Source organism: Dendrobium catenatum, unplaced genomic scaffold (genome assembly GCF_001605985.2).
Source record: "Dendrobium catenatum unplaced genomic scaffold, ASM160598v2 fragScaff_scaffold_621, whole genome shotgun sequence".
NCBI lineage: Eukaryota > Viridiplantae > Streptophyta > Magnoliopsida > Asparagales > Orchidaceae > Dendrobium > Dendrobium catenatum.
Genome location: NW_021319083.1, coordinates 17269401 through 17296468, shown reverse-complemented (window position 1 = coordinate 17296468; position 27068 = coordinate 17269401). Strand labels below are relative to the sequence as shown.

Genomic DNA, 27068 nt, shown 5'->3' with positions numbered 1-27068 from the left:
CATTAGAGATGTGGTCAGATTACACTGGATATCATAGTCTATAATGTCCGATCGAGACAAAGTGTTCTTCATTCACTTTTGAAGGGAGTTGTTTAGATTGCCAGAGACTGTGCTGAAGAGGAGCACCGCTTACCACCCCCAAATAGACGGGCAGACTGAGGTTGTCAACAAGAGCTTGGAGACATACCTGCGATGCTTTTCTTAGAGACACCTTGGCTGTGGGCCAAGAGACTAGCATAGGTAGAGCACTGGTACAATACTTCGTATCATTCTGCATCCTAGATGACTCCTTTCAAAGTGTTGTATGGTAGAGATGCGCCTTTCTTTGTGCACTTTGGACAGAGTAGCACATCAGTCTTTTCAGTGGAGCAGTACTTGAAGTAGAGGGATCGAATACTGGAGGAATTGAAAAGATATCAATTAAAGGCCCAACGGATTATGAAAAGGCAGGCAGATAAGCACATGAAGGACATTCAGTTTGAGGTAGGGGATAGAGTGTATTTGAAGCTTCGTCCCTAAAGGCAGAGGACAGTGGCTAATAGGAGAAATGAGAAGCTAGCTCCAAGATACTTTGACCCTTATGAGATAGTAGAGAGGATCAGAGCAGCGGCGTATCGATTGAGGCTACCTCTGACCGCGACCATACACCCGGTATTCTAGTGTCACAGTTGAGGAAAGCTATAGGGGATCACAAATCAAGTGTGGAGAAATCAGTGACGTTGAAGAAGGATTTGGAGGTAGTTTAGAAAACACCGGAGTTAGTAGGAGCATGGCAGGGAGCGGGAGAATGTAAGGAAGTGCTAATTAAGTCGAACAACCTACCTGTGTATGATGCGACTTGGGAGCCGTATGAGCAGATAAAACATCAATTTTCATCCTTCCACCATGAGTACAATGTTAGTTTTTTGGAAGGGGGTATTGTTAGACCGGCCTAGGAGGGTCCGATCTGGCCGATCCCTCAAAGTATATACTAGGAGAACGCCTGGTTCCGCTTAGGTCTAGCTCGCCCCTTGGGTGGGGTCCACGCATTAAGGAAGAGAGAGAGAAAGAAAGGGGCAGCTGAGTGGGAAAATTGAATTGGAGGGGTTGTTTGGACTTTTTACATTGTATTGTTCGCTTTTAATAGTTAATTTCATCCTAGGGTTAGGGTTATGTTATGTTTGACTAAATTTGTATTTCTCTTAGGGTTTGTTTGGGCTGTAGCCACCGATTAGGGAATAGGAGAGCCAGATCTTCCTCTCGAATTGAAGATCCATTGTATCTTATTTGTTTTCTTCCCTCTTTCATCAATTATCAAAATTTCCTAGTATTTTTCCACCAAATTTATCTTGATTTCTATTTCATCTTTATAGAAATTCCAAATTTCTGCAAGTACTACCTATCAAAATATAATAGGGCAAACTAGACACAAAGATGAGCTATATCTTCTTGAAGTCGGAAATCATGTCATATTCTTTCATTTCCATACTCAATACAAAAATCATATAGAAATGTCATTGTAGGCTAAGGCATCCTCTTTCAAAATACTGCAATATATGCTTTTTCTCTTTTTATAAATAAAAATATGAAAAATTTTCATTGTGAAACTTCTAGTATTGTTAAACATTGTATTATTTTTTTCTTGAAAGTGATTCTAAATAGATTTTTATTCTAATTGTTCACTATAACATTTTGGTGTCTTAAAAAATCCCTAATATTACTGGAGGAAGGATTTGTCACATTCAAAGATGATTATACTCTCAAAATATAGGTATATCTTATTAAAAAAAATTGAATGCCAGCATCATTCTTCTCATTTATAATGTCATAATACAAAAATAATACAATTATAACTTCGACTGATGATGCAAGTGACTTTAATTATGCATTATCATTTTTTTTTCAGAAAGAACATATCATCCACCAACCCTCCTGTCATGATAATCTCCAACAAAATGAGGTGACGGAAAGAAAAATTGTCAACTCCTATAAGTCATTAGGATTGTTCTCTTTTATACTCAAGTCCCTAAAAAATATTGAGAAAAAATAATCCTAACTATCACATACCTAATAAGTAGAATACCCTCAAGTGTGATTAGCGTCAAAATTCATCTAAACTTTCTTGTTGAATTCTTCCAAAAAATAATTTCCTCTCAAATATTCCACCAAAAATCTTTAAGTACATTACCTACATCTATATAAATTTTATCTTAAAACCCTTAAATGTGTCATTATTAGGTATTTTTCCACTCAAAAAGGATACAAGCAATATCATCTTGCCACCAAAAAATTCTTTACTTCAAGAAAATATCATTTTTGATAAGAAACAAAGCTTTTCAATCAAAAACATCTTCAAGCGAGAGAACTCTCAACTGAAAGAAAATTTTGATGAAACATCTATCATTCAATTGACATTCTAACAACATAAACTCCAATAAATCCAGATAATATACCCTTTCAAGTCTATAAAAGAAGTAATAAGCAAAACCAAAATCTCCAAGAAGCGCAAAACTCAGAATCATTAACAAGTAACAATGATTAACCCATAATATCGCATTATCTTCTATATCCCAACTCCCAATACACATCTTTAAAAAAATTGTCATATCCATAAAGCCTTTCTTACAAACGTAATATCCAATTTCATTACAATATCATAAACCTTATTTGAGGCACTTGAAAATAAGAATTAAACATAAGAAAAGAAATAAATGCTCTAGAAAAAAAAAAAGTACATTTAGGAGATCAATGAACTACCAAAAGGGAAGAAAAATATAAAATACAAATGAGATATTTTTATTAAATATAGAGTAGTTGGAAGCCTGGAATAGTAAAGTGAGATTGGTAGTCAAAGGATATATTCAATCCTATGGAATCAACTACCAAAACAATTTTACTCCATCTACAAAAATGAATATAATACAATCGGGGTGCCGAAATCGGTTTATGGGTCGAGTTCGGTTCCAACCCAAAACTAGCCCACTCTCAATTGCTCCAACCCAAACCCGACCCGAATACACAAACTGGACAGAAACCCGAACCTGACCCACCCCAAATCCGGGTCAACCCGACACGACACACGGGCCTAAGTGAGGCAAGCGCAAGGCAGTCCATGAGTGCGAGTGTGAGGCAATCCTTGAGCGCTAGGCGATCTGTGAGCTGGTGCGACGGTGCAAGCATGCGAGGCAAGTCACGAGCGTGTGCGTCTGTGTGTTCAACGAGTGCGAGCGCGATGGGTGCCAACGCGACGTGCGAACAACGGGGGATCACGATTTGCGACACATGAGGCGAGTGAAGGCGGAGCACGATCAGAATCCAGACTCGAGTTGATATAGGATTTTCGGGTTAACCCGGCCCGGCCCGAATTCTCCAAACTGGTTGACATGGACCTGACATTTTCGGATCAGATCAAATATTGACACCCCTACAATACGCATCTTAATTTATTTTTCAGCCAATCATGGATGGTCCATATAGTAGTATAATGTAAAGAATACTTTTTTATATGGGAATGTTAAAGAAAAAGTCAATATGCATCTACCACCTAAATTTGATAGTCAGCAAATTAAAAAATACCATATAGCCTTAAACCATCTCCAAGAGCACACTTAAGTAGACTCTCAAAAAATTATGAATAAAGCTAGATACAAATAAAGCAAAGGCATCATACCCTCAAAAAATATTCTAATAATGGTAAAATACTAAAATCTAAATTATCATTATATATATTGACGATATAATTGTTGAGGGTGCTGACAGTAGAGAAAAAAGTCTATTAAGAAAAAGCATGATGAAAATTTTAAGATCATGGAGTTAAGCAAATTCAAATACTTCTTAGGCATAAAAAATGCTCAATTATAACAAGGAATATTCCTCTATAAACAAAAAAGTATCATAGATCTATTGAAATAAACAAAAGTGACTAATTGTAAATCTTATAAAACCCTAACTGAATCAGATCAAAAATTGAAAGTAGTTGAAGAAGGAAAAGAAATAGATGTGGGACAACGTCAAATATTATTTTAAAAACCGTTCTATCTATCTCAAAACTTTCTTGACATCATATTCAAAGTCTCAATGTCTCATCAATCAATTCATGCACAAACTTAGAAAAACTCATTTTCAAGCTACTTATAGAATCTTTAAAAATCTTAAATCAAGTACAGACTAAAGAATTTTACATAAAAGGCAGGATATTTAACAAATTGAAAGGTATATGGATACAGACTGCATGATCAATGGTGGATAGAAGAACCATAACTAGATATTGTATATTTTTAGAAAAAATTCTCATAATATGGATGAGCAAAAAACAAGTTTCAAGATCTAGTTTTGAATCTAAAGAGCCACTGCCCAAGGAATCATCAAGCATCTATGGATCAAAATTATCATGGAAGATTTAAAAATCAAATAAAAGGACCAATGAAAATATACTATAACAATAAATCTGCAATCAATATTGTTCATAATCTAGTACAACATGAACTTACCAAGGATATGGAGGTGGATATATATTTCATAAAAGACAAACTATAAAGCGAGTTGATTTGTACGCCATGTGTCAATAAGAAATCAACTTGCCAACATTCTCATTGAAGGACGCTATAACCCCATGTTTAAAACTATTGCATGCAAACTTAGAATGACATATTTCTACCATTCAATTTGAGGGAGAGTGTTGAAAGATCGTTGTATCCACAAGTCAACCAATTTTAAAACGAATTTTTGTGCACACAAATTAATGATTCTAACTGTTGAATCAATCCCTCTTATAAGATTCAAATTGCAATCCGCATGCCTCAACTTCCTCTTCTAGCCATCAGCCCCTCCTAGGATTTTTTTTTCCTTTGTCATAATTAGCTTTAATTTCTTTCTAGAATAAGTTTTTTGAATAAATCTATATATACTTTCACACTTTAAGAGAAGCATAATATTATGTTAAGTGTTGTAGAGATGAGGATGCTCAGATGGATGAGCGGCTTTACTCTTAGAGACGGGATATGAAATAAGCATATACGTGAAAAGATTGGAATAGCTCCAATGGAAGATAAGATTAGAGACAGTTGCTAGATGGTTTGGTCACATAAAACGATAGTCTTCCGATAACATGGTTAGAGGTAGACCTAAAAAGAAAGGTAGAGGTAGAGGTATACATAAAAAGACTTGGTTAGAAAATATTAGAAATGACATTTCTTTATTAGATTTAGATGAGAATTTGATTCTTAACAGGAAACAATGGAGAAAAAGGACTCATGTAGCCGACCCCACATAGTGGGATAAAGGCTTGTTGTTGTTGTATACTTTCACACATTGTGCAAAATTAAGCAATAAAATTCAAAATATTTTTTTTTTTATATTTCTACATTGAGCAATCACAATAATTCTTTTTTTTAGAGTGAATGGAGATATCTGACCTGAAAAAATGCACAAAAATCATGCACAAAACAAGAGAAGCCAATAAGTTGATAAAATTGCCAATCTTGTTTCTCCTTACTGCTTGCCATAAAGTTGAAGCCTGTCCTAATGTGAAATGCGCAGGAGCTAACGCCGCAGCCGCAGCTAGACCAAAGTACATAAACTGGGGAAAATGAGGTGAAACCACATGGGCTTCTTTTGCACCTGCAAGGCCAAAGATTATTTTCAGCCATATTTTAAGCACCCAGAATGTCAAGCATGATCATTACAAGTTTAAAAATTAAAGGATATGTGGTCAAGAAAGCAGTCTTAGTACCAAGGACAATGCCTCCGTTGAGGACAATAAGAGCTCCAAACACCAGCAAAACTAGAAGATAAGGGAAGAAGGTAACCAAAACCTTCCACTTTAAACGCCATAACTTTAAGGCTAGCTCAACGATTTCATTAATCAAACCTGCAAAACAATGTCATGAAATGACAAAACAACATTAACAACAAAATCTCAATAAAGTAGCATTAAGGTGTTTATAATTGTAAGTTAAACTGATTGCACTCTGGCGCTGCTCAACCATGCGCTTATCCCTCAATATCGATTTCGCTGGAGGTAAACGTTAAGGATCTGATACACACTCCTATAAGACTTTGCAATACTGGTCAATTTGATCAGCCTTTGGAATTCTGGAATAAGCAAAACCAACCACCTCATTGGAGAAACAAAAATTGAATTTCTCACAAAAGACCTTATCCAGGATCCCCATACCCCGCTTTCTCATTCCATACATGAAATGCGGGGTTGGAAAAGAACATAGATGCACAAATTCAGGCCCAAGAAGGAATGAGAGAAGAAAAACAATTTTTTTGAGAAACCAACAAGCTGAACTAGCCAGATTGTGAGCGTGCTCAATAAGAAAGAAAGAGCCGCTTTAACGATGCTATGAAAGCCCCACGCTATAGCACAGTTCTAAAATGAATTTAAAGTCCAATGTGACAAAGGGTGGTTGGTGAGTCTAGAGAGGAAAATAGAGTTGAAAATTTGGGAAGGAGAAGGTGGCTAGCTTCTTCTCATTTTAGTTTGGCTTTTCCACTTGTTTCAAAGCATTTTGAACTATTTCAAAGGGATGTTAAGTTTGACTCGACATGCTAACCTAACTCATAATACTTTTTTTTTTGTTTCAGGTCAAATCATATGAGGTTTTGGCTTGAGTTAATGTTAATACTTAAGATATCCAAAAATACTTGATTTATATTTGATTCGATCCAAAAACTTCAACTTAGGCCCATTTAATGAGTAAAATTTTCTTGCTTCCAATAAAATTTCAAATCCAACAACATTTTTTTCTTATTTTTTGGAATTGATGAGTACAAATCTAGTTATCATGTCCATCTCACATTAGCTTAAAATCAATCCAATACGACTGAACTACTAATTATGTTGGGTTGTGCTGAGTTTGAGCTTCATTGAATCTAATTACAATTAAAATTTTCAACCCATTTAGATTTGTCTCCTTTCAAGTAGAACCAAAGCATATCCTCCGTTAACAAAATTTGACACCCTTACTCAATCCTCCTCTATTTCTTGTATATCAAAACTTAATCATTCACATTCTACCTAGAGAAGACCCTAGAAAAACCTGAAAACTTATGGGTTGATAACAAATTCCATCACTCCTTGTATTTAAAGGTTGGATTAAACTTAAAAGGACCTAAAGTTAAAAATTTCTCAATTGTTAATCTAAATATTCAGCACTGGCTAATAATAACTGTTATTTCCTGAAATGAAAACTACCTGTTTTCTTCAAAGTTGTCTGAACATGCTCTTGTTAAGGAAAAATAAATTTATTTAATGATTTTAAAACATCTAAAAATTAATGATTCCTTAGATTCGACTAAACAAATAACAACATCAGGTTAGTCTGACAGTCAAACCAAATGTTGGTATTCAATATACAGCTTATTTTAAGTTTGGCATACTCAAAATTACAACTAAGGCCATAGATTTCAAAACTACTACTATCAGCAAGCTATTGCGAATGTTCTAGCATGTCATTGAGTAGTTAATGAGTTGTAAGTGAATGATAACTTCAGCTATGAGACAACTATTTCCATCTTCCGTTTGAAGATCTCTAGACAAGAGGCAAAGACTCTTATAAATTTTCAAATTATGAAAATCATCTTAAAGAAATTGTCATTAATGGTCATTGATGATTTCACTGAGCTTTATAAAAGTGTGCTTGTGAAGTTGGTCGATCATATTGTGCTTTATATTCAAAGGAGCAGCTTCCCATACAGACAAATTGCTTATTATGCAAGTTTCATTCCGCTTCCTTTACTACACTCACTTATGGCTTAATTATGGTCAATAACCTAGGCCACTCATCTCATTTTGGACGATATTATCTTCCAAAAAGATGATCACGTTGATATATTGTTAAAACTTGACTTCTAATAGTTTCTGTCCAAAATAATTCTCATAGCTTAGAGGGTATCTAAATTCACTTCTCATCAATCAAGGCCCTATGGGATGACAACTAATGTACTCCTGTTTTTGTGATAAACAAAAGAATCATTTGCATGCAACGTCACAAAAGGGTCTGCTGCTTGTAAGGAATGTGAGTACATCAAGACCCTTTTTAGCTATAATTTAACACATTCCGAATGAATCTTGAGGGGTATAATAAGCAATACTCCTACTGTTTCCCTAATTTGTTTTCCCTATATATGCCAATGTGGAATGGATATTGGAGTATAAATTTTTCTTGGTGCTCTAGAGAAAGTTAACAGGATACGACATGAGCATATACATGAAAAGGTTGGAGTAGCTCCAGTGGAAGATAAGATTAGAGAGAGTCGTCTTATATGGTTTGGTCACATAAAATGGCGGCCTTCCAATAACCCAATTAGTAAAGTAGATGTATTAGATTTGGCTTATGTTAAGAAAGGTAGAGGTAGATCTAAAAAGACTTGGTTAGAAAATAATAGAAATGACATTTCTTTATAAGATTTAAATGAGAATTTGACTCTTAACATGACACAATGGAGAAAAAAGATTGATGTAGTTGACCACACATAGTGGGATAAAAATTTAATATTATTATTATTGTTGTTGTTACTGCTGCTCTAAAGAAAGTTAACACTACCTCTTATTACTAAAGCATTGTTTGAATGAACTCCTGAGGCTGTACTTCACCATTAACAAGCCTTTTCTCCTAATATATATCACTGCAATATCTCTTAAGTGGGACAGTCTAAAGTGGAGACTTCCACTGTTGGGATGCCACAGCTGATATATGAGACCTAGCATTTGTTTTATGCATACAAAAAGTTACTGTCATCCACAAGAATATAATAAATATCAACTACTAGATTCTACTTCGGGAACAATTTTTTTTTCTGCAGCACCAAAAGATTTGTATTACAAACCCATCAACACTTCCTTCAAAGCTTATTACCATCATTCTAAAGGCCCTGAAAGGCCAATAGATTCATTATTAAGTTATATTACACGAGAAACGTGAGATCAAGAAGTGCTCAGGAGAACAACTACGATTTAAATGTAGCATGTCGTATTTGGATGAAAGAGAAAAACCTGAATCATAAAGTGGAAGGAAACGAATCACTTTGGAGTTAGTCAATTGACTGGAATTCGTTGAAGCGCCCATCCTCCGCTTTCTTAAAGTTGGAACCGCGCTGCTATTTTTGTTAAATATAACGTCTTTTCTCTCAATCTTCAATTTCTTATACATCAAATTAACATGATCCTTCTCGCATAAGTCTTCTACATAGCTTATAGCTGCACTGGCAGCAACAAACGCCACCCATACCACATTTGTTTGCCTAAATAGTGTTGCGATTGCCCCAAACTGTATGAGAAAATATAGGAACTTAGTACACTAGTTAAACATTTGCTAAGATAAATGTGTTAACAAAAACCTAATCAAAAGTAATAATGCACCCTTGAATTTTGACAAAACTAATTGATGTAAGTTCTTGCAAGATGAGCAAAACAAAGCAGTATATTGATAAAACAGTAACTCAGTTACTGTTGGGAGAACAAGTTTCAAAATATATTTTCTAACAACTGAACTTTCCTCTAGCCAGGGGAAGAAGATAAACTACTCTCTCCTAAAAAGTAAAGGACTAAAAAGCACTAACAGCTACTGGGAAAATAGGCAAAGCCGGGAATGGCAAACAAGAATAAAAAGTGGTAGTGGGAACGTTCTAGCCAACAGAAAACGAACTGGTGTGGTGTGCTACTCCGCCACCTTTCCTTGCTTAACGAGCACCGCATCATTCACCCCTGGTACAAAAATGTTGTTGCCAGTAACTGCAACAACATTACTTGTAGAATCTGGCGGAGTGTAAGTGAAGATATCTGCTACATTGAACGTATGTGACGTGTTGAATTCAGCGGGTAGATCAATAACGTAAGCATTGTCGTTGATCTTATGACGAACTGCGAATGGCCCAAACTTCCGTCTACTAAGTTTGGAGTAGGCTCCGCTAGGGAAATGTTCCCGGCGAATGCGTACGAGGACCAAGTCTCCAGGCTGATACGTCCTCTCCCGTCTGTGCTGATCCGCTTGCTCCTTGTACTTGTCGTTAGATTGCTGAAGTTGAAGCCGGACTTTGGACAGCATATCTGAGAATTGCTCCGCCAAGTTGAATGCTGCCTTGTTCGCACACTTCGGTAGTACTGCAATATCGACAATGGTGTTTGGCAATTTAGTATAAACAATTCTGAAAGGACACCTACCCGTCGATCGGTTCGGCATTGAATTGAATGCAAATTCGGCCTGCCCCAACACCTCGTCCCAAAGCTTCGGGTTGTCCTGCACCAAGCATTAAAGCAGATTGCCCAACGTACGATTGACCACCTCCGTTTGTCCGTCCGTCTGAGGATGATACGACGAACTAAGTTGAATTTGTGTGTTCAATCGCTTCCATAGATCCCGCCAAAAATGGCTTATGAACTTAACATCTCGATCGGATGTTAAAGACCTCGGGATCCCATGTAGCCTGACTATCTCACGGAAAAACAGCTTCGCCACATTCATAGCATCGAACGTTTTTTTGCAAGCTACAAAATGCGCCATCTTGGAGAAGCGATCCACTACAACCATGATCGAGTCGTTACCGCGTCGAGAGCGCGGCAACCCGAGTACAAAATCAAGGCTTAAGTCTTCCCATATCGTCTCCGGCACCGGCAACGGAAGATAAAGCCTTGTATTTTGACCACCGCCTTTGTAATTCTGACAGATAGAGCATCTTTCTACATACCTGGTTACATCCCTTCTCAAATGAGGCCAAAAGAATCGGGTTTGCACCTGAGAGATGGTCTTATCTCTACCCATATGGGCAGCCAAGCTTCCGCCGTGCATCTCCTTTATAATTTGCTGTCGCCAAGACGATTGCGGAATGCATAACATATTCCCTTTGAAGAGGAACCCGTGCCTGATAGAGAATTCATCAGCAGGTTCATGATTACTGCATTTGTGCCAAACTTCACTGAAATCTTCATCATTCGGATATAATTCCTGTAAGCTTTCTAGACCCACGTACTCAGTTTGCAATTGAGTAATCAAAGCTGCCCGGCGACTTAGAGCATCAGCTACCCGGTTTTGTTTTCCACTTTTATGTGTTAACACAAAAGTGAGTTTCTGTAAGAATAAGACCCATCGAGCGTGCATTTGACTGATGTTCTTTTGCGTATTTATGTACTTAAGAGCCTTGTGATCACTATGCAAAACAAAATCTTGATGCAGTAAGTAGTGTTCCCATTGTTTTAAAGCCCGGACCACCGCGTACAATTCTTGCTCATACACCGTCAACCGCTGCCTCGGAGCGCTGAGCTTCTCACTAAAAAATTCAATGGGCCTATTCTCCTGTGACAACACAGCACCTATACCAATGGCTGAAGCATCCGTCTCCACAGCGAATGGTTTTTCAAAGTTCGGTAATGCGAGCACTGGTGCCTGTGTTAATGGAACTTTTATTACATACAGTGAATGTATGCTCCTCTACGTTCGGTTTTAGACCAAAACAGCGCAATACCGAGTTTTTTTAAAAAACTCGGTACAACTCGGTACTCGGTACTCGGTATTGCGCTTTTTTTGCTTAGATCCGAACGTAGAGGAGCGTACGTTCACTGGATAAAATAAAAATTCGTGTTAATGCCTCTTTAATGGCTGAGAAGCTTTTCTCCTGCTCTTCTCCCCAAGCGAATGAATTCTGCTTCAACAACTCAGTTACGGGTGCCATTAATATGCTAAAACCTTTAATGAACCTTCTTTAAAAATTTGCCAAGCCATGGAAGCTCCGCACTTTAGTGAATGTAGTCGGTTTTGGCCAGTCACGTACAGCCTGGATTTTGCATGGATCAGCACTAACCCCATCTGCTGAAATTCTAAATCCCAAAAATGACACCATTTGAGTGGCAAATTCACACTTGGCATAATTTAAATACAATTTATGTTGCCTCAACGTTCCGAAGATGTCCTTCAAGTGTTTCAAGTGCTCTTCAAAACTGCCGCTGAAAACTAGTATGTCGTCGAAGTAGGCCACACAACACCGATTCAAAAATGGCTTTAATACATCATTCATCAACCTCATGAAGGTAGCAGGTGCATTACACAGCCCGAAAGGCATTACCTTCCATTCATACAGGCCCTCGCGTGTTTTAAAGGCAGTCTTCCATTCATCGCCCGGTCTGATTCTGATCTGGTGATACCCACTCCGCAGATCAAGTTTAGAGAACACAGTTGAACCGGCCAAGCGTTCCAACATTTCTTCAAATCGTGGCATAGGGAAACGGAACTTGACTGTAATTTTATTGATGGCTCTACTGTCCATACACATTCTCCAGTTCTCATCTTTTTTGGGCACCAACAACACGGGCACTGCGCACGAACTTAAACTATGTTGAATCAACTGTTTGTCCAACAGTTCATCAACAATTTCCTGCAGCAACTTATTTTCAGCTGGACTGAGCTTGTAATGCGGCAAATTGGGCAGTGAGGCTCCTGGCGTGAACTCTATTTGATGCTGAATAGATCGCATTGGCGGTAATTCGTGAGGCTGCTTCTCAGAACACACATCCGCAAACTGCGTTAATAATTATGTTAATTCCACTGGTCAGTGACTCTGCGGCATGGATTGAGCGACTTCTTTCACAATTACTGCAAGTATACTTGAGGTTTCACGCCAAGCATTAATCATAGCTGCTGCTGAATCTGAAAACAGAGCAGTTTTTCCCTTTGCGCGTTGAGTCTCCGCCCCCGAATTTCCTGGCAGCAATCTAATCCGTTTTCCATTCCAATCAAAGGCATACGTATTGGCTCGGCAGTCATATACAGCTCCCACGTCGAACTGCCACGGACGACCCAAAATGATGTGGCACATATCCATGTCTAAAACATCGCACAAGACTTCGCTCGAATAACTTTTTCCAATTGAGAATGAAACCTGGCACAAGTCTGTCACCATCATCTCCATGCCTTTCTTAACCCAGCTGATTTTGTATGGGTTAGGATTTTTGGTGGTCTTCAATTGCAACGCCTGCACCATTGCACGAGACACTACATTCTCGGTGCATCTGCTATCAACCAACATGTCACACACCTTCCCAGCCACAGTGCACTTAGTCTTGAACAAAGCATGCCTTTGTGACGGATTGGGTACTTTTGGGGCAGCAACAACTTCTCTATAACACAAACTAGCTGTCTCCCTCATCCCCAACTAAATCTTCATGGATTCTTCACAGTCCTCAGCATTGTCAGCCAATTCATCGTCTGCTTCCGCGTCAACCAATTGCAGCTGGGGTCTAGTCGGACACTCATTCGACTTGTGACCCTGTTGAAAACATCTAAAGCATTTGATGTTTCCTGGTTTTACATAAGGATTATCTTTTGCTGCTACGCGCCCCCGCGGCCACACCTTAGGCCCAGTATTTTGATTTCCTGCTCCAGCCGATACAACATTCCCTGCTGTTAAACCTTGCTGTTTGACACCTTGAGGTGTAACAGCACTTGTTGGCCTACTACTCTCTGTTACATTTTCTGGTGGTCGCCTCAAATGTCCACCTCTGTTCGGCCTCTGCAGCTGCATTTCTATCTTCAAAGCATAATTAACGGCTTGTGATAAGGACCACACTTCATTTAACACCAACTTATCCTGGATCGCCTCTTTCAACCCACCAATAAATCTGGCAACAAGTTGGTTGGCATTCTCATTCAAATTGTTGCGGGCGCTTAATCGATAGAACTCTTCAGTGTACTCATTCACGGATCTGTTACCTTGAACACAATGTTGATATTGAACATACAACATTTGCTCAAAGTCAGTTGGCAGATACTGACCACGCAACATTTGTTTCATCCTGTGCCAACTCCTCACTGGCCCGCGTCCCTCCCGACGCCTAGACTGCATCAGCTGTTGCTACCATGCGCCAGCTCCCCCTTTTAACCGGCACGCCACGTATTTCACTTGCCTTTCTGGATCGATATCCATGTACTCAAAGAAGGTTTCGACAGTTCTTTCCCAATCCAAAAAGTCTTCTATATGCAACCTGCCATCGAAATAAGGGATATCTAGTTTAACTTTAAACTCACCGTGCGTTCTGTCCATAGTTCGCGGCCGTCGGTGGCCCAACTCTTCCTCTGAATCGGTGATGTCCAAATTCCTGAGTCGTCCCACATCTTCTTCGGAATCGGACGCTTCCAATACCTACGAACCTCGGGGCATTGGTCGCTCATTTTCAGTGACTCCTCTGTAACCCATTGCTGGCGTGAACGCTGTACGAACTGGTTGCAGTCGATCCAACTTCATGTTGATCTCTCGCAAGTCCTGCCGCATTTCACCGTAGATACGGTGCACCTCCACCTCGACTCGATCCATCTGTCGCGACAACTCTCGGTGCTCGTTCCACGGTGCTTCAAGGCTGTTGTCATTCCCGGGAGCCACCCGCCTACTGCTTTCCGCCATCTAGCTCTGATACCAATACTGATGTAGGTTCTTGCAAGATGAGCAAAACAAAGCAGTATATTGATAAAACAGTAACTCAGTTACTGTTGGGAGAACAAGTTTCAAAATATATTTTCTAACAATTGAACTTTCCTCCAGCCAGGGGAAGAAGATAAACTACTCTCCTAAAAAGTAAAGGACTAAAAAGCAAAAAGCACTAACAGCTACTGGGAAAATAGGCAGAGCCGGGAATGGCAAACAAGAATAAAAAGTGGTAGTGGGAACGTTCTAGACAACAGAAAATGAACTGGCGTGGTGTGCTACTCCGCCACCTTTTCTTGCTTAACGAGCACCGCATCACTAATTAAATAATGCAAACACCTAATCTAATAATTAATATTTTTAAACCTAAAATATAATAATTATAATCTCAAAATAATCCCTCACAATTATTCATGTGTGGTCAATTTAGTCTCATAATATCACATTTGTCTAATTTAATCCCCCAACTGTAAAAATTTGAAAAAAAAAAGCTATCCATCATAGAAATTTTAATACAAATTGATCCCAATCCCCAACTATATAAAAATTATCCTAACTTAATCTTGGAGGACCATTTTGGATAAAACAAAATTAGAGAAATATGATATTCTAGAATTAAATTGGTAATATACAAATAATTGGGATATTAATCTGCAGTATAATCCTGAATATAATAATTTTGATTTGAGTGGAAAAATATGATAGAAAGCACTATAATACATGACTGCGCAGGCATCTCCAACTTGGCTTAAGCCATGGGAAACACATTTGTAGAGTATCTCATGCATCGGTATAACTTTATCTTGTACCAAAGAACAAATCACAACTAAAAGTCTAAAACACATCTTCACCAACTGTACGTGATAACAACTGTATAGGATATATGATATATAACATTATAACTTCCCTTAGTCTTTTATGCTGAGTCAAATGTGTTAACTAGTTATGGAATTAACACTTGACTCGAAGTATAAAATTACTCTGCACACTGAATCTACGATCAGTGGCTCAGTGCTTTCAATAGATTGACATCAAGACTTAAAGTTGGATTCAAAACGGAGGATAAATGAAATCTAGTATAATTTAAAAGTGCCATATCAAGTTTATAAGACAGAAGATGCAAAAACATCTCCAAACTTAAACCATATTGAAACAAAAGGAATCTACCAGTAGGAAAAGGCGGCAAATTTTGATACCTTGACCTTGCACAGGATGAACCATTAACCCGCCAATATCAAAGAGGTAATTAAGGATCAAGGTCTGCAATGATCTAACTCGTAATTTTATATGGGACTTATGAAGTTGATTTTTTTTTTGGTGGGAGGGGGACCGCACAAAAGTTCAATGAAGGACCAACTAAAAGGCCCACACATTTGGCAATAAATTTTAACTACCCTTCACTTTTTAAAAATCAGGCATATTATATTTTTCCCAGAAATGCATGAAAAATAGTATACCGCAACTGCACTTTCTCCATGACTTCATGACCATAGGCAACACGTTTGCAAAGTAGCTTCATCAACTCTCCCAAAGTTGCAATGACTGATTTTGTACTAATATGCACAGCAAAGAAGCAAAGCAATTACAACCACATAGGATGCTTTAGGCGCCATGAGGGTACTATAATAAATGACTCGATTGGTGAACAACATTTATTCATAGAAAGCATGCCTTTTCTATCAAGGTGCATAGGTTCATTAACCAACCTATATTCTGCCTTGAAACCATAAGTTATGCATCATTGAGGTAATTGATAGATTAGTTGTTTTTAACTTGTTATCATTTTAAATTGCAAAGTTGAACGCAATGTCACTCCTTCCTATCAGTCTAACATGGTCACTCCAGGGAAGTGATGGCGTCAAACTTAAAAAGGCATAAGCATCATCAAATTACATTTACTTTTCCTCTCATTATATTGAGGTCAAAGTATATTAAGAGATCAAATGGCATTCATCCTCTCATCATATTGGGTGTATGTTTTACAGTTGGAGAAGTTTCTTTATGGGTTCTCACTATTATTTTTAGCAAAATATCCATCATCTCCAGCACTCTGCAGGAGCTCACCTAGTCTCGTTTTAGCATTGCTTTAGTTTTTTCTGTCGTTGTTGTTGTGATGCATCCAGCAGGAAAAAAGAGAACTTTTTATGAGATAAATTAATTACCATGGCACTGATCAAAAACTGTTTCTTCAGACTAGCAAGATACATTGCAAGAACTGCTGTTAGTGAAGCAACATCCGTATAGTAGAGGAAGGTAAAGAACCAGTGAAGCGGGTACAGCGCTATCAGAACTGCATAAAATGTTGCCTTCTTTTCACCAAGCGAAGGTCTTAAGCTGATAAGCAAATCATAAACAAGCACACTGCACACAACCGCCATGACTGCATTAGTAGATCGAAGAAATGCAGTGGAACAAAGTTCAGGAAGTGACTGGATACCCTTAGCAAACCACATGCCTGGAAACAAAGAAGCAACATAGGCAAGTGAAAGATAGTACCTGCACCGTTTTTTGGATTATCAAAACTTCATAACATAATTTCCCATTAAATTGTTATAAAAAAAACATGTATGCATATAGGAATGCACGCAGCCACTATTGACAAAGAAAATCAGCTGATTCAGTTCAACTTGAGAACAAGGGGAAGATTTAGGTCATTTCCATATTTGTATGTTAAGTAGTTGAACCGTTATTCTAGTTTGGAGTTGGCAAAATCAAATACTAAATTAAAATAAAATTAATAATAAACATAGAGACCATACCAAGTTGTCAAAATAAGACATCAAATGCAACCTCCTATTTAAATGACATTCGCAACAACAAATAAAAATGGAAAAAATAAAAATAGAAATTAATATTATTTCTATTTAAAATGTAAGTTCAGGGCCTCAATTCTTTTTTAATTTTTTTTAAGCTTCATATTTAAGGAATGTAAGAGATCCCCTTAAAGATGACAACATTTCTCCATTTTTTAATATTTAAATATCTTCGAAGTTTCTAAGAATAGTCACAAGAATATTTTCAATTATTTGGATTGATATTGTTGAATCCAAATTTGTTCGGTGGATGATACCCGACTTTACTAGCAAATATGTCTGAAAAGTTTAGAACCTGTTAGTAAGAATGGAAAGTATAGAGAGTAGACATGCAAGTAAGTTTGCAGAATCTCCATTATCTTAATTAGAAAATACAAGCGAGGAGACCGAAAAAATCCAAATAAAGTCTAAGGAAAAAAAGATCTAAAGGCCTAAAAAGGTCCCAAATTGTTCCTCATCACCCTTTATTTGTAAGGTTTTGAGGGTTAGAGGAAAGGCTATACAAGAAAAAAATAAAAACATAGTCTACACAGAATACTCATACAATGCTACACGCTAATCTAGGACACATGTCGCCTCCTGATTAGCTGCAAGCCTACAAGAGGTCGAAGTCAACATCTTGCGAGTGCGGAGAGGTAGGATTTGATTGAGATCATGAATGCAAAGAAGGAAAAAATCATTTAGCCTTGTCAAGCGAACAAGAAGGCTAAGCAGCACCTTGAACAGGCTAGAACTTGAAGACAGATCTAATTATGTCGGTCAAGTGAACTGATTATTAATGTAAATCTTCAAATTGGACCTCTAGTTGGTCCTAGATAACAGAAGTCCGAGTGTTAGAGGTTTCTACAATAAAGTGCTCAAATCAAGGCACGTCACCATCAGCTGGTGTCTCGTAGTAAGAACCGGTGTTATGATTCACTTCTTCAATCATATATCTTTTTTGCAAGAATTAGTTAACCTTCCCACATATGGCGCCACATAAGGTAAATGATAAAATCTGATTCCATCTTTAGGAAAGAGGAAGGATTGATCATTACAGCAATATAAAATGAAAGTTTGGGGACAATTTAAACTTAAATTATTCTACAAGTAAGAAAAAAGAAATCACAAACAAAAGTGAACACAAAGTTTAAAGTTGCTTAGTCATATGACTTACATCCATTGTAGTGATATTCAAGCCTCACCTTTCATCTATAATAATACCTCCATCCACATTAAGTCCTTTGACCATCTTTCCTATGGAAATTTATGTTGATGGCATCCTTCTTACTAGAAGTAATCAAAATAGAATTATTAAAGTAAGGAACTACCTACAAAAGATTTTTCTAATTAAAGATCTGGATTAATCCAAATGCTTATTGGGAATCAAATTTGCCCATAGCAAAATAAATAAATAAAATTCTTGTCTCAAAGAAATTATGTCATCAACCTTCTTGAAGAACCTAGCATGTTAAGTTGTAAGCTTGTTGACACTCCCATCGAAGCTCAAAAAGATTACAAATCAAGAAATAATATTTAAAGATGTCTCCAAAGATCAACGCTTGATTGGAAAAAAAAAAACAATCATATTTGCACTAGATCAAAAATTTACTTTGTTGTTGGAATTACAAATCAACAAGTGCGAACTCCTAAACAAGAATATAGGGAGTTTGTCCTTTGTATGCTCAAATACATCAAGAAAATGTAAGGAAAAGAATTCCATATAAAAACGAAAAGGCACCAAGTGTACAATCTTTTTTTAACATTGACCATATTGGTCCGTTTATGATAGGACCTCCACATATGAATATTATATACATATGGCAACATAAAATAAGGAAAAAATAAAGAGTAAGAGCTCAAAATAATCCTACAACTATTGATAAATATTCGATTTAGTCCCAGAGTTTGACATCGCCCTAGTTTAGTCCCTCAACTACTAAAAATTGAACCAATTTAGTCTCAAAGCCTAAAATAAAAATTAAAGTTAACACCAAAGTTAAATATGAATGATATTTTAGGTATTACTAGTGGATATAAGATTACACTACAAAATATTATTTACTTATAATATTTTAAATATTCTCCCATAATTTAAATATATTATATCATAAATCTAAAATATTTAATATAAATGTAGGTCTCTAACTAGCTATAAATTGAATACTTAAACAGCTAATCTAATTAATTTATTTATGAAAGAATTAAATAAAAGGCGTATAGCAGGAGCAAGTCAAGGGCTTATAGCGGGAAGCATGAGCAAGTATTTTACCTAAATGCCCCCAAAGAAATGAATCTCTCCAGCTCTCTCTTTAATTTAAATGGTCAAGGACCAAATTGGCTCCATTTCTAATAGTCAAGGGACTAAAATGCGGTAACGTGAAACTCTAAATCTAAATTGGACATTTATTAATAGCCGGGGGACTATTTTGAGCTTTTACTCAACAAATAAAGGTAGACAAATCAAGCATCCACAAAGCCATTACACACTCTATGAATGCGATGATATGGATTAAGACCTTCCTTAAAGGAAATTGATTTTACAATTACTCAACCTATACTTCTAAACTATGATAACTAAGTTGTTATTTGTATTACTAACAATCCTATGATTCATGAACGAACAAAATATAATACAGTTGATAACCATTTTATTCAAAAAACAATACCAACTCATATTCCTTGCTCATAAAAACTCACAAATACTATTACTAAGGCTCTAAGTCCACTTAAGTTTTTTGAACCCATTTAAAAAACCAAAGCTAATTGATAAACAAGGTCCAACTTGAGAGCGAATATTGAAAAGCATGGATATCAATGGCACTTCAAAAAACAATTTATTAATAGATTAAGATGAGAAATGATTCTTTTTATGTTTCAAATTGTTATAATTGTGATTTTTTTTCTCTTTCTTATGCATTTGCTCTATTTGTGTGCTTCTCTGTGTATGAGTGTGAGTATAATTTTATCCCATACAATGTGGAAGTTTATAAGAGAATACAAGAATAGAGAAGAAGAAGATGAAGAATAAGGGACATGAAATGAGAAAAAAACTTTGTATTCATTTCATATCAATCGCAATACATAAGCTCAATATTTAATCACACTAAGAACACAAAATCATTACAAAGCAGAGTTTGTTAGAAGAGAATGAATTAGATTCATTAGGAGGTAACAGTACAAAAGGTTGAGTTAAACATGCACTATAGTGTAGCAAATACGATACTTTTACATTAAAGTATTATCATCCCCTGCAAATTGGTTGGATTGGTAGGGATCCTTCACTTGGCACTGAGTTGCTTTAAGCGAGCACTAGAAAGAGATTTGGTAAAAATATTAGCTATTTGGTATTGACTTGTAATGTGATGCACAATATTTCGATTTGATTTCGTGCATTCTCGAATAAATTAGCAATCAATTTCAACGTGTTCAGTCCTAACATGAAAAATCAAGTTGTTAACCATGGACATGTTGTCATGGTACAATGGCGTAACTTTAGCAAACGGAATATTGAAGTCTTACAAAAGGCAGTCTAACTGGATCACATTAATGGCTTCCGATTGAGCAAAAGTATATTGTTTTTTTATGCTCCGTAAAATGTACGATGATTTTCAAATTTGAGTTGAATGGAGATGATGCCTTCTATAGTGAACAAGAGAAATTTCAACTGTAACAATACTAGGTTGTTGCAAAAAAAAAGCGAACATATTGGTCGCTTAACGAACAACATTGATGGAATACTTAGGGGATGGATTCATGGATGTAGGAAAGAAGACAAAAATGCTATATGACTTTCCAGCTCAAATACCATGTAGAAGTTGAAGAAAAGAATAGTAAAATAAAGAAGAAGAGACAGAAGGGCAACGAGAAGAGAAGTAAACCCTTGTGTTCATTTTATATCACCTGCAATATATAAGCTCAGTATTTAATACAAGCTAAGAACAAAGGACCATTATAAAGCATAATTTGTTAGAAGCCAATGATTGAGATGCATTAGGAGGTTATAGTATGGGAGGCTGAGATGAACCCATACCGTGTGGAACAACCAGGATAATTTATAGTATTTTCATCCCACTACAAGTTGACGCGAAATTGAGAGTTTTTTTTCTCTTTATATATATATATATATATATATATAATCCTCTAACATAATAAGATGTAACAAAAATTTCTCCATTATAACAGAATTAAAGTAAGATATCATAATTTATTGCATCAATTTTCTCCCTGAGCAATGCTTCCCACACCATCAAAGCAAACACATTTTAGCATCTCCGATATGCATAAGAGGAGGCTGATAATAAAAAACGTGGCGGGTCATCCGCCATCATCTTTGTATATGGCATACTATAAATATGGAATTGAAAAATGAAATAGTATGGACTTTAATGGGAGTATAGAGCATTTCTCTTTTTTAAATCTTTCTGCATTTGATAAACTATGGATTTCAATGAACTGTAACGAACAGCAAAGTAACTAAATGAATCTCAAATGCCCAAATTTATGAGATTAAGAAGGTGCACAGATAGCAAGAATACAAACAAGTTACAAAAACAGAAATATTTCCAATAGCTAGGATTTGTTGAACTCACAGTCCAGGTGGAGTGGTGATCATGGGATCCCAGGTTTTGAAGTCCCCGCGGCAATAACGCTGCACCTGAGGTATATGGAATATTTCGTCCTGCAACCGAGGGTTGGAAGAGGAATAAAGCCAAACACATGGTGACCAGAAGACATGAGAGAGCGATGTGAAGCGAGGAAGATTCAGAGGGTTACCATGTAGGGATCTGGAACGATCCTATTGACTGTTAGGGAGACGGGAACAATCCACAGGCTAACGATTGCAGCAACAGCCATTCTCCCCATCTCTTCTCTCTTCTCAATTCTCGATTTCTTAGTTCAATATCGGGTCTGACTCTGATCGAAAACCCATTAGGGGCTGTTTGGCAACAGGATTTCTGCAGTATTTTAGCAGGATTTATGCTAAATCCTGCCAAACGGATTTGAGCGCCCGGTAAATCTCACGGTGGAATAGATCATCCGTTTCCCTCTTTTTGCCGTAAAGCCCGGATTTACTAAATCCCGAAGTTCGGCGGATTTACGGGATTTGGCCGAAGAAGCGCGCGAAAGGGATAATCTTCGCAGAGAGAGAGCTCCCGTCTTGACTTCCGATCCGACGTCGACGAAGGAGGTGAAGAAGCTTCTTTAGCGACTCTTTTAACACACTACTTCACGCGAAGCATGCGAGGCCGAAGGTGGCGAGGAGGAAAACCAGCAGTAACGAAGAAATGTTGAAGATGAAAAGCAAAACCTAGATTAATTAGCTAATTAGTAATTAAAATTAAAATAAGTAGATTAATTAATATAATTTCAAATAAAAATGAGTGAGATTTACATACATACCACTATATTATTATTATTTTATATATTTAGCACCCTAAATATTAATATTACAGTTATATCACCCACATGCCAAATTTATCTCAAATTTACCCCTCTGTCTCCCATCAAGCTATCTTTTTCCCACTGAAATCCCCCTTCGCACGCCACGTCTTAACTTCCCTCGAGTTGTGTTTCAAAACGTCTTCTCGTATGGTGAAATCTATCTTGTTGCGAACTCCTTTTCTCATATGTTTTCCAAGCGTGCTTTGTTCTAGAACACCCTCCTCGCATAGACCTCGCATTTTCCTTCCACGTGCTCTGTCTTCTACCAAGGTAATGAATAAGTTCTTCATTAGGTAATTAGAAATTGTTTTCTTGAGAGTCTAAGGCCAAGTGATAAGACTAAGGCCGAGTCAAAAGATGCGGTAGGTGGACGGAATTATTTTCTGTAGAAAATGGGATTGTTGTTTGGGATCCCTTGTTGTTTTGTGTAGGCCGGATGCTTCTGTGTGTTTGTTTGAATCAAAGAGTTAATTGTTTGTTGTTTGTCAATAATGAAGAAGATTGTTTGAAACAGATATTTGAAAGAAATCGTGCATTTACTCCAAGCAGTTACTAATGTGTTCCAAGACGATCTATTTCGCGAGTAATGAATAATCCATTTAAAATACTTTTTATAAATTTTTAAATGACATATTTATCGTTGATATCGCGGGCTTATGATGCCAAATGGAAAATAATTTATGGAGAGAGCAAAAAGAGTATATTTTAAATGCATTTAAATTTGTAGGATTGGATTCAAACCAACAACAAATATATAAAGAGATATGATGGTGGCAAACAAAAAATTGAAATTTGAGTAACATCTCAATATTTTCAAGCTTAGAGGAGAGATTGCTAGAATATGTTCATGACTTAAGGAGCATCCATATAATATGTATTATTACATATATGGTACATCTTCGAAGGAATACAAAGATATCAATTCTAAATGTGACGTAACTGAGTTGGTAAAAGTATCTAATGATAATTTGTGTGCCAAAATAGTTATTATAGTACAAGAAGTAAATTGAAATGAATCAAATTCTAATCTTAGGGAGGTTGTGAGTTCTAAACAGATGGTTGAATGTTCTATTACCCATAATGATGGTATTTCGAGTGTTCCAACTATATGCTTACAGATATAGTTGTTGGCACCTTTTTCATGATGCAAAAAGTTTCAAGCATGCTCTTCGATCAGTTGCCATCACGGAGAATTTTGGGATTAGGATAAAGGCAAGTAATAACTGTTTATTCCCTTTAGGCTCTATCATTGTTGAGGCTGAATTTAAGCATGCATGGTTATGATTCCTTCATAACTTGGGAGAAAGCATTGGTACAAACATAGAACCACTTGCTTTCATATTGGACATGGTGAAGGGGTTGGGAGATGCCATTAGATAAGTATATCCTTAAGCTAAATATAGAGTTTGTATTTGTCATTTGTGGAAAAATATCAAAAAAAAATTATTTCAAAGATGTACAAAAACAACAATGATTGGTTTGGGCAGCATCTAATGCCTACACTAGCATAAAGTATAATGAGAAGCTTGTTGAACTAAGTGTTTTGAGTCTGAATATTCATGAGTACCTTCTCTCATTGTCTTACAAGTAGTCGTGAAGTCAGCTCATGTTAGGGATATATCATACTGCCAATATCAATAACTTCGCAAAATCATTCAATGCATGAATAGTGGACACTATAAATAAACTAGTGGTTGATTAATTGACATGATTCGTGATAAACTCATAAACCAAATGGTTGTACAAAAGATGACAAGTATGACATGGCACCATGAATTAGTGCCCCATGCAAAAGAATACATAAGAGATATTACAACTAGAAAAGAACATCTATTAGTGCACCAATCCAATATTTTCAAGGCTAAGGTGGAATCCCTCCATTAAAGACATGTAGATGTAATGAATGGCGATTAAATGGACTTCCTTGCATTCATACCATGGCTTTCATTAGGATGAAGGAACACCCACTATGGCCTACGTACGTTCATGATTACTACTACGTCGGCATGTAACATTTAAATTTTTTGAGTGAATTTCATTTCTACATCACACTACATACACTAAAATGTGTATTACAAGTGCCTTAGCTACAGAATGGTGTACGATGGAGCAATTTCCATGTTCCTTGGGAAGTATCAATGGCAAGTTGTTGACGATGTTGTGGAAGTTGGAGTGTTAAATACATCAAGACCAAGAGGATACCAAAAAAAAAGAAGATTGTTAATTATCTTGGAGAATGATAAGAAAGTACATAAATGCAGCATGTGTGGTCTTTGGGATCATCTTCAAAGTACATGCAATAACTCATTACAAAATATCATAGAAGACACAATAATAACACATGTAAGGCAACCAAAATGATCGAAGTTGCCAAGTAGATAGACTACATATGACTTATTAAGGGTGGTGAATATGAATATTCATATGTTGAAGGTTTATAACTTAATTGAACTTTAGGAAATTTTTGGAGATGTGAAAGGTCAAATTTTTTTTGTCACTTTTTTTGTTGTTTCTTAAAAGATATCACATTTCTTATTTCTTCAATTGTTGAACTGCAAAAGGAATAGTATTCTGAAATTGTTCTCTGGTCTTCATATCTTGAGCCCATCTTTTAAGCATCAAAAGTCTATATGAATTTGTTCTCATATCAAGTAATCGTTATTTATGGTATTTTTTTGTAGATACTCGAAACAATGTGCTTGACTGCTGCTATGGTATTCGAAGAAATGATCACATTTTATTTTGTTTTCCATTTTGTTATTCTCACTGAAGATCTGCAATACAGAGACAACAATCGTATATTTGAAACATACAATAGCATGAGTTAAGCACATTTGAAAGATACAATTTTAAGATCTGCAATAGAAGTTTGTAAAGCATGCAAGCTTTTAAATATCACTAGTGAAGATCTATAATGAAGCTATCGGAACAAACTTTAATAATTAAGCTTCAGATTTTTTTAGGGGAAATGAAGATACAGTACACAAGTGCAACATTTAGCTGTCAACATACTTAAGAATTTTAAAAAAAAAACTCCAGAATTTTTCCAACAAATGTCATAGTTTTCTTCATTTCACAAATTCAATGAAGATATAACATACCACTACAATATATGTCAAAAGCAAGCTCAAGCAAACAAAATGCTTGAACAATTAACCTTGGACAATAACAAAACAAACTGCAAATATAACATATGTCGACCTCTAAAATAGCACATCAAATGTACCTCAACAACAAAACATTACTAGTCAAAATAAAGCTGGATTGTAATGTCAATAAGAACAATCATAACAAAAACTTTGATTATGATGAGAATCAAGTCAAGCTTCTTAGAATTACTTGCTTATAAACCTTTTAATTCATAATGTGTGACATAAGATGGATATTCTTGTTCATTTACCCATTTAAAGTAACTGCAATCATCATCACTTCGATTATAAATGTATCTATAAAATTACCTTCCACTATTAGGACCTTGGTGACAGGCATACAAGACACATTTGAGGTGACACCGGTGGTAAACTTGGGAATGTTAGTGCCTGATTTTGGCAACAGATGAATTAGTAGTACTCATTTGAAACTGCACAAAATCTGTCAAAACAATACAAAATTTGGATGATTAGAATACAAGAAGCACATATAGCAATGCAATAGAATTTTATTCCTCATACACTATCAACTCATATGGATGATAACAAAAAAGGATTGATTGGAAAATTAGAAGGAAAAGTAGCGAATAGTTAATTTTGGCAAATAAAAAAAACTTCATCTTTCAAAGTAAAATTATAAATTATAGGATTCAAATTATGTAAATGGATGTAACTATGATTTCAGTGAACTGTTGGTTGTTGAGATCAAATGTAACCCTTTACAAACCCTACCAACTCAGATGACTGGTTGCTAAGAGTACGCAACTGCTTACTCGGAACATTATTGACCCTAACACAAAACTCACCTTCCTTCCGAGATGCGAACTCTAACTTACTTCTATATGCGAGCTCGCCTTCTTCACTTTACCAGGAGGTCTCGAAAGTTAAGATGTAGTGCGTGAAGGGGGGATTTCAGCGGGAAGAAAGATGTCATGAGCTTTACGAGAGACTTATTGATATATTTGAGGTAAACATAGTAATTGGGTGGTATAACTATAATATTAATATTTTGGGTGTTAGATATGTAAAATAATAGTATATATATAAATCTTCCTAAAAATAATTATTATATAACATTATAAATAATTATTAAATAATTAATTAGTATTAGAATATTTATATGATTAATGATATATTAATGATATAATTAATAATTAAAACTAATTAAATAACACTTTAAAAAACTATCCCAAGCTTTTTCGCAACGTCTCTCTGCTCTGCGCTAAGGCGATTTCTGGGCGATTTAGGGCTTCCTCCTGTGCGAGCGTCTCTAGCCCTCCTTGCTGGA

The 27068-nt window shown here is 36.3% G+C and overlaps 1 protein-coding gene across 5 annotated transcripts in view; it reads right to left on the bottom strand.

The window, feature by feature from the left end:
• The window catches only part of LOC110105454 (dol-P-Glc:Glc(2)Man(9)GlcNAc(2)-PP-Dol alpha-1,2-glucosyltransferase), a 31945-nt gene extending 9457 nt beyond the window's left edge, over positions 1-22488 (bottom strand). The window contains exons 1-7 of one of the 5 annotated variants that reach the window (XM_028695207.1): positions 22170-22487; positions 21963-22108; positions 21779-21867; positions 16557-16890; positions 8981-9254; positions 5711-5848; positions 5394-5598 (exon numbers count right to left, since the gene is read on the bottom strand). In XM_028695207.1, coding sequence (XP_028551040.1) covers positions 5394-5598; positions 5711-5848; positions 8981-9254; positions 16557-16890; positions 21779-21867; positions 21963-22052 — 1130 coding nt within the window. In that variant the 5' untranslated portion in view covers positions 22053-22108; positions 22170-22487. Of the gene's footprint in view, positions 1-5393; positions 5599-5710; positions 5849-8980; positions 9255-16556; positions 16891-18391; positions 18414-21778; positions 21868-21962 lie in introns of those variants that run through there. The other 4 variants (XR_003700866.1, XM_028695208.1, XM_020834973.2 and 1 more) reach the window with 4 other exon arrangements.
• Positions 22489-27068: the final 4580 nt, after the last annotated feature.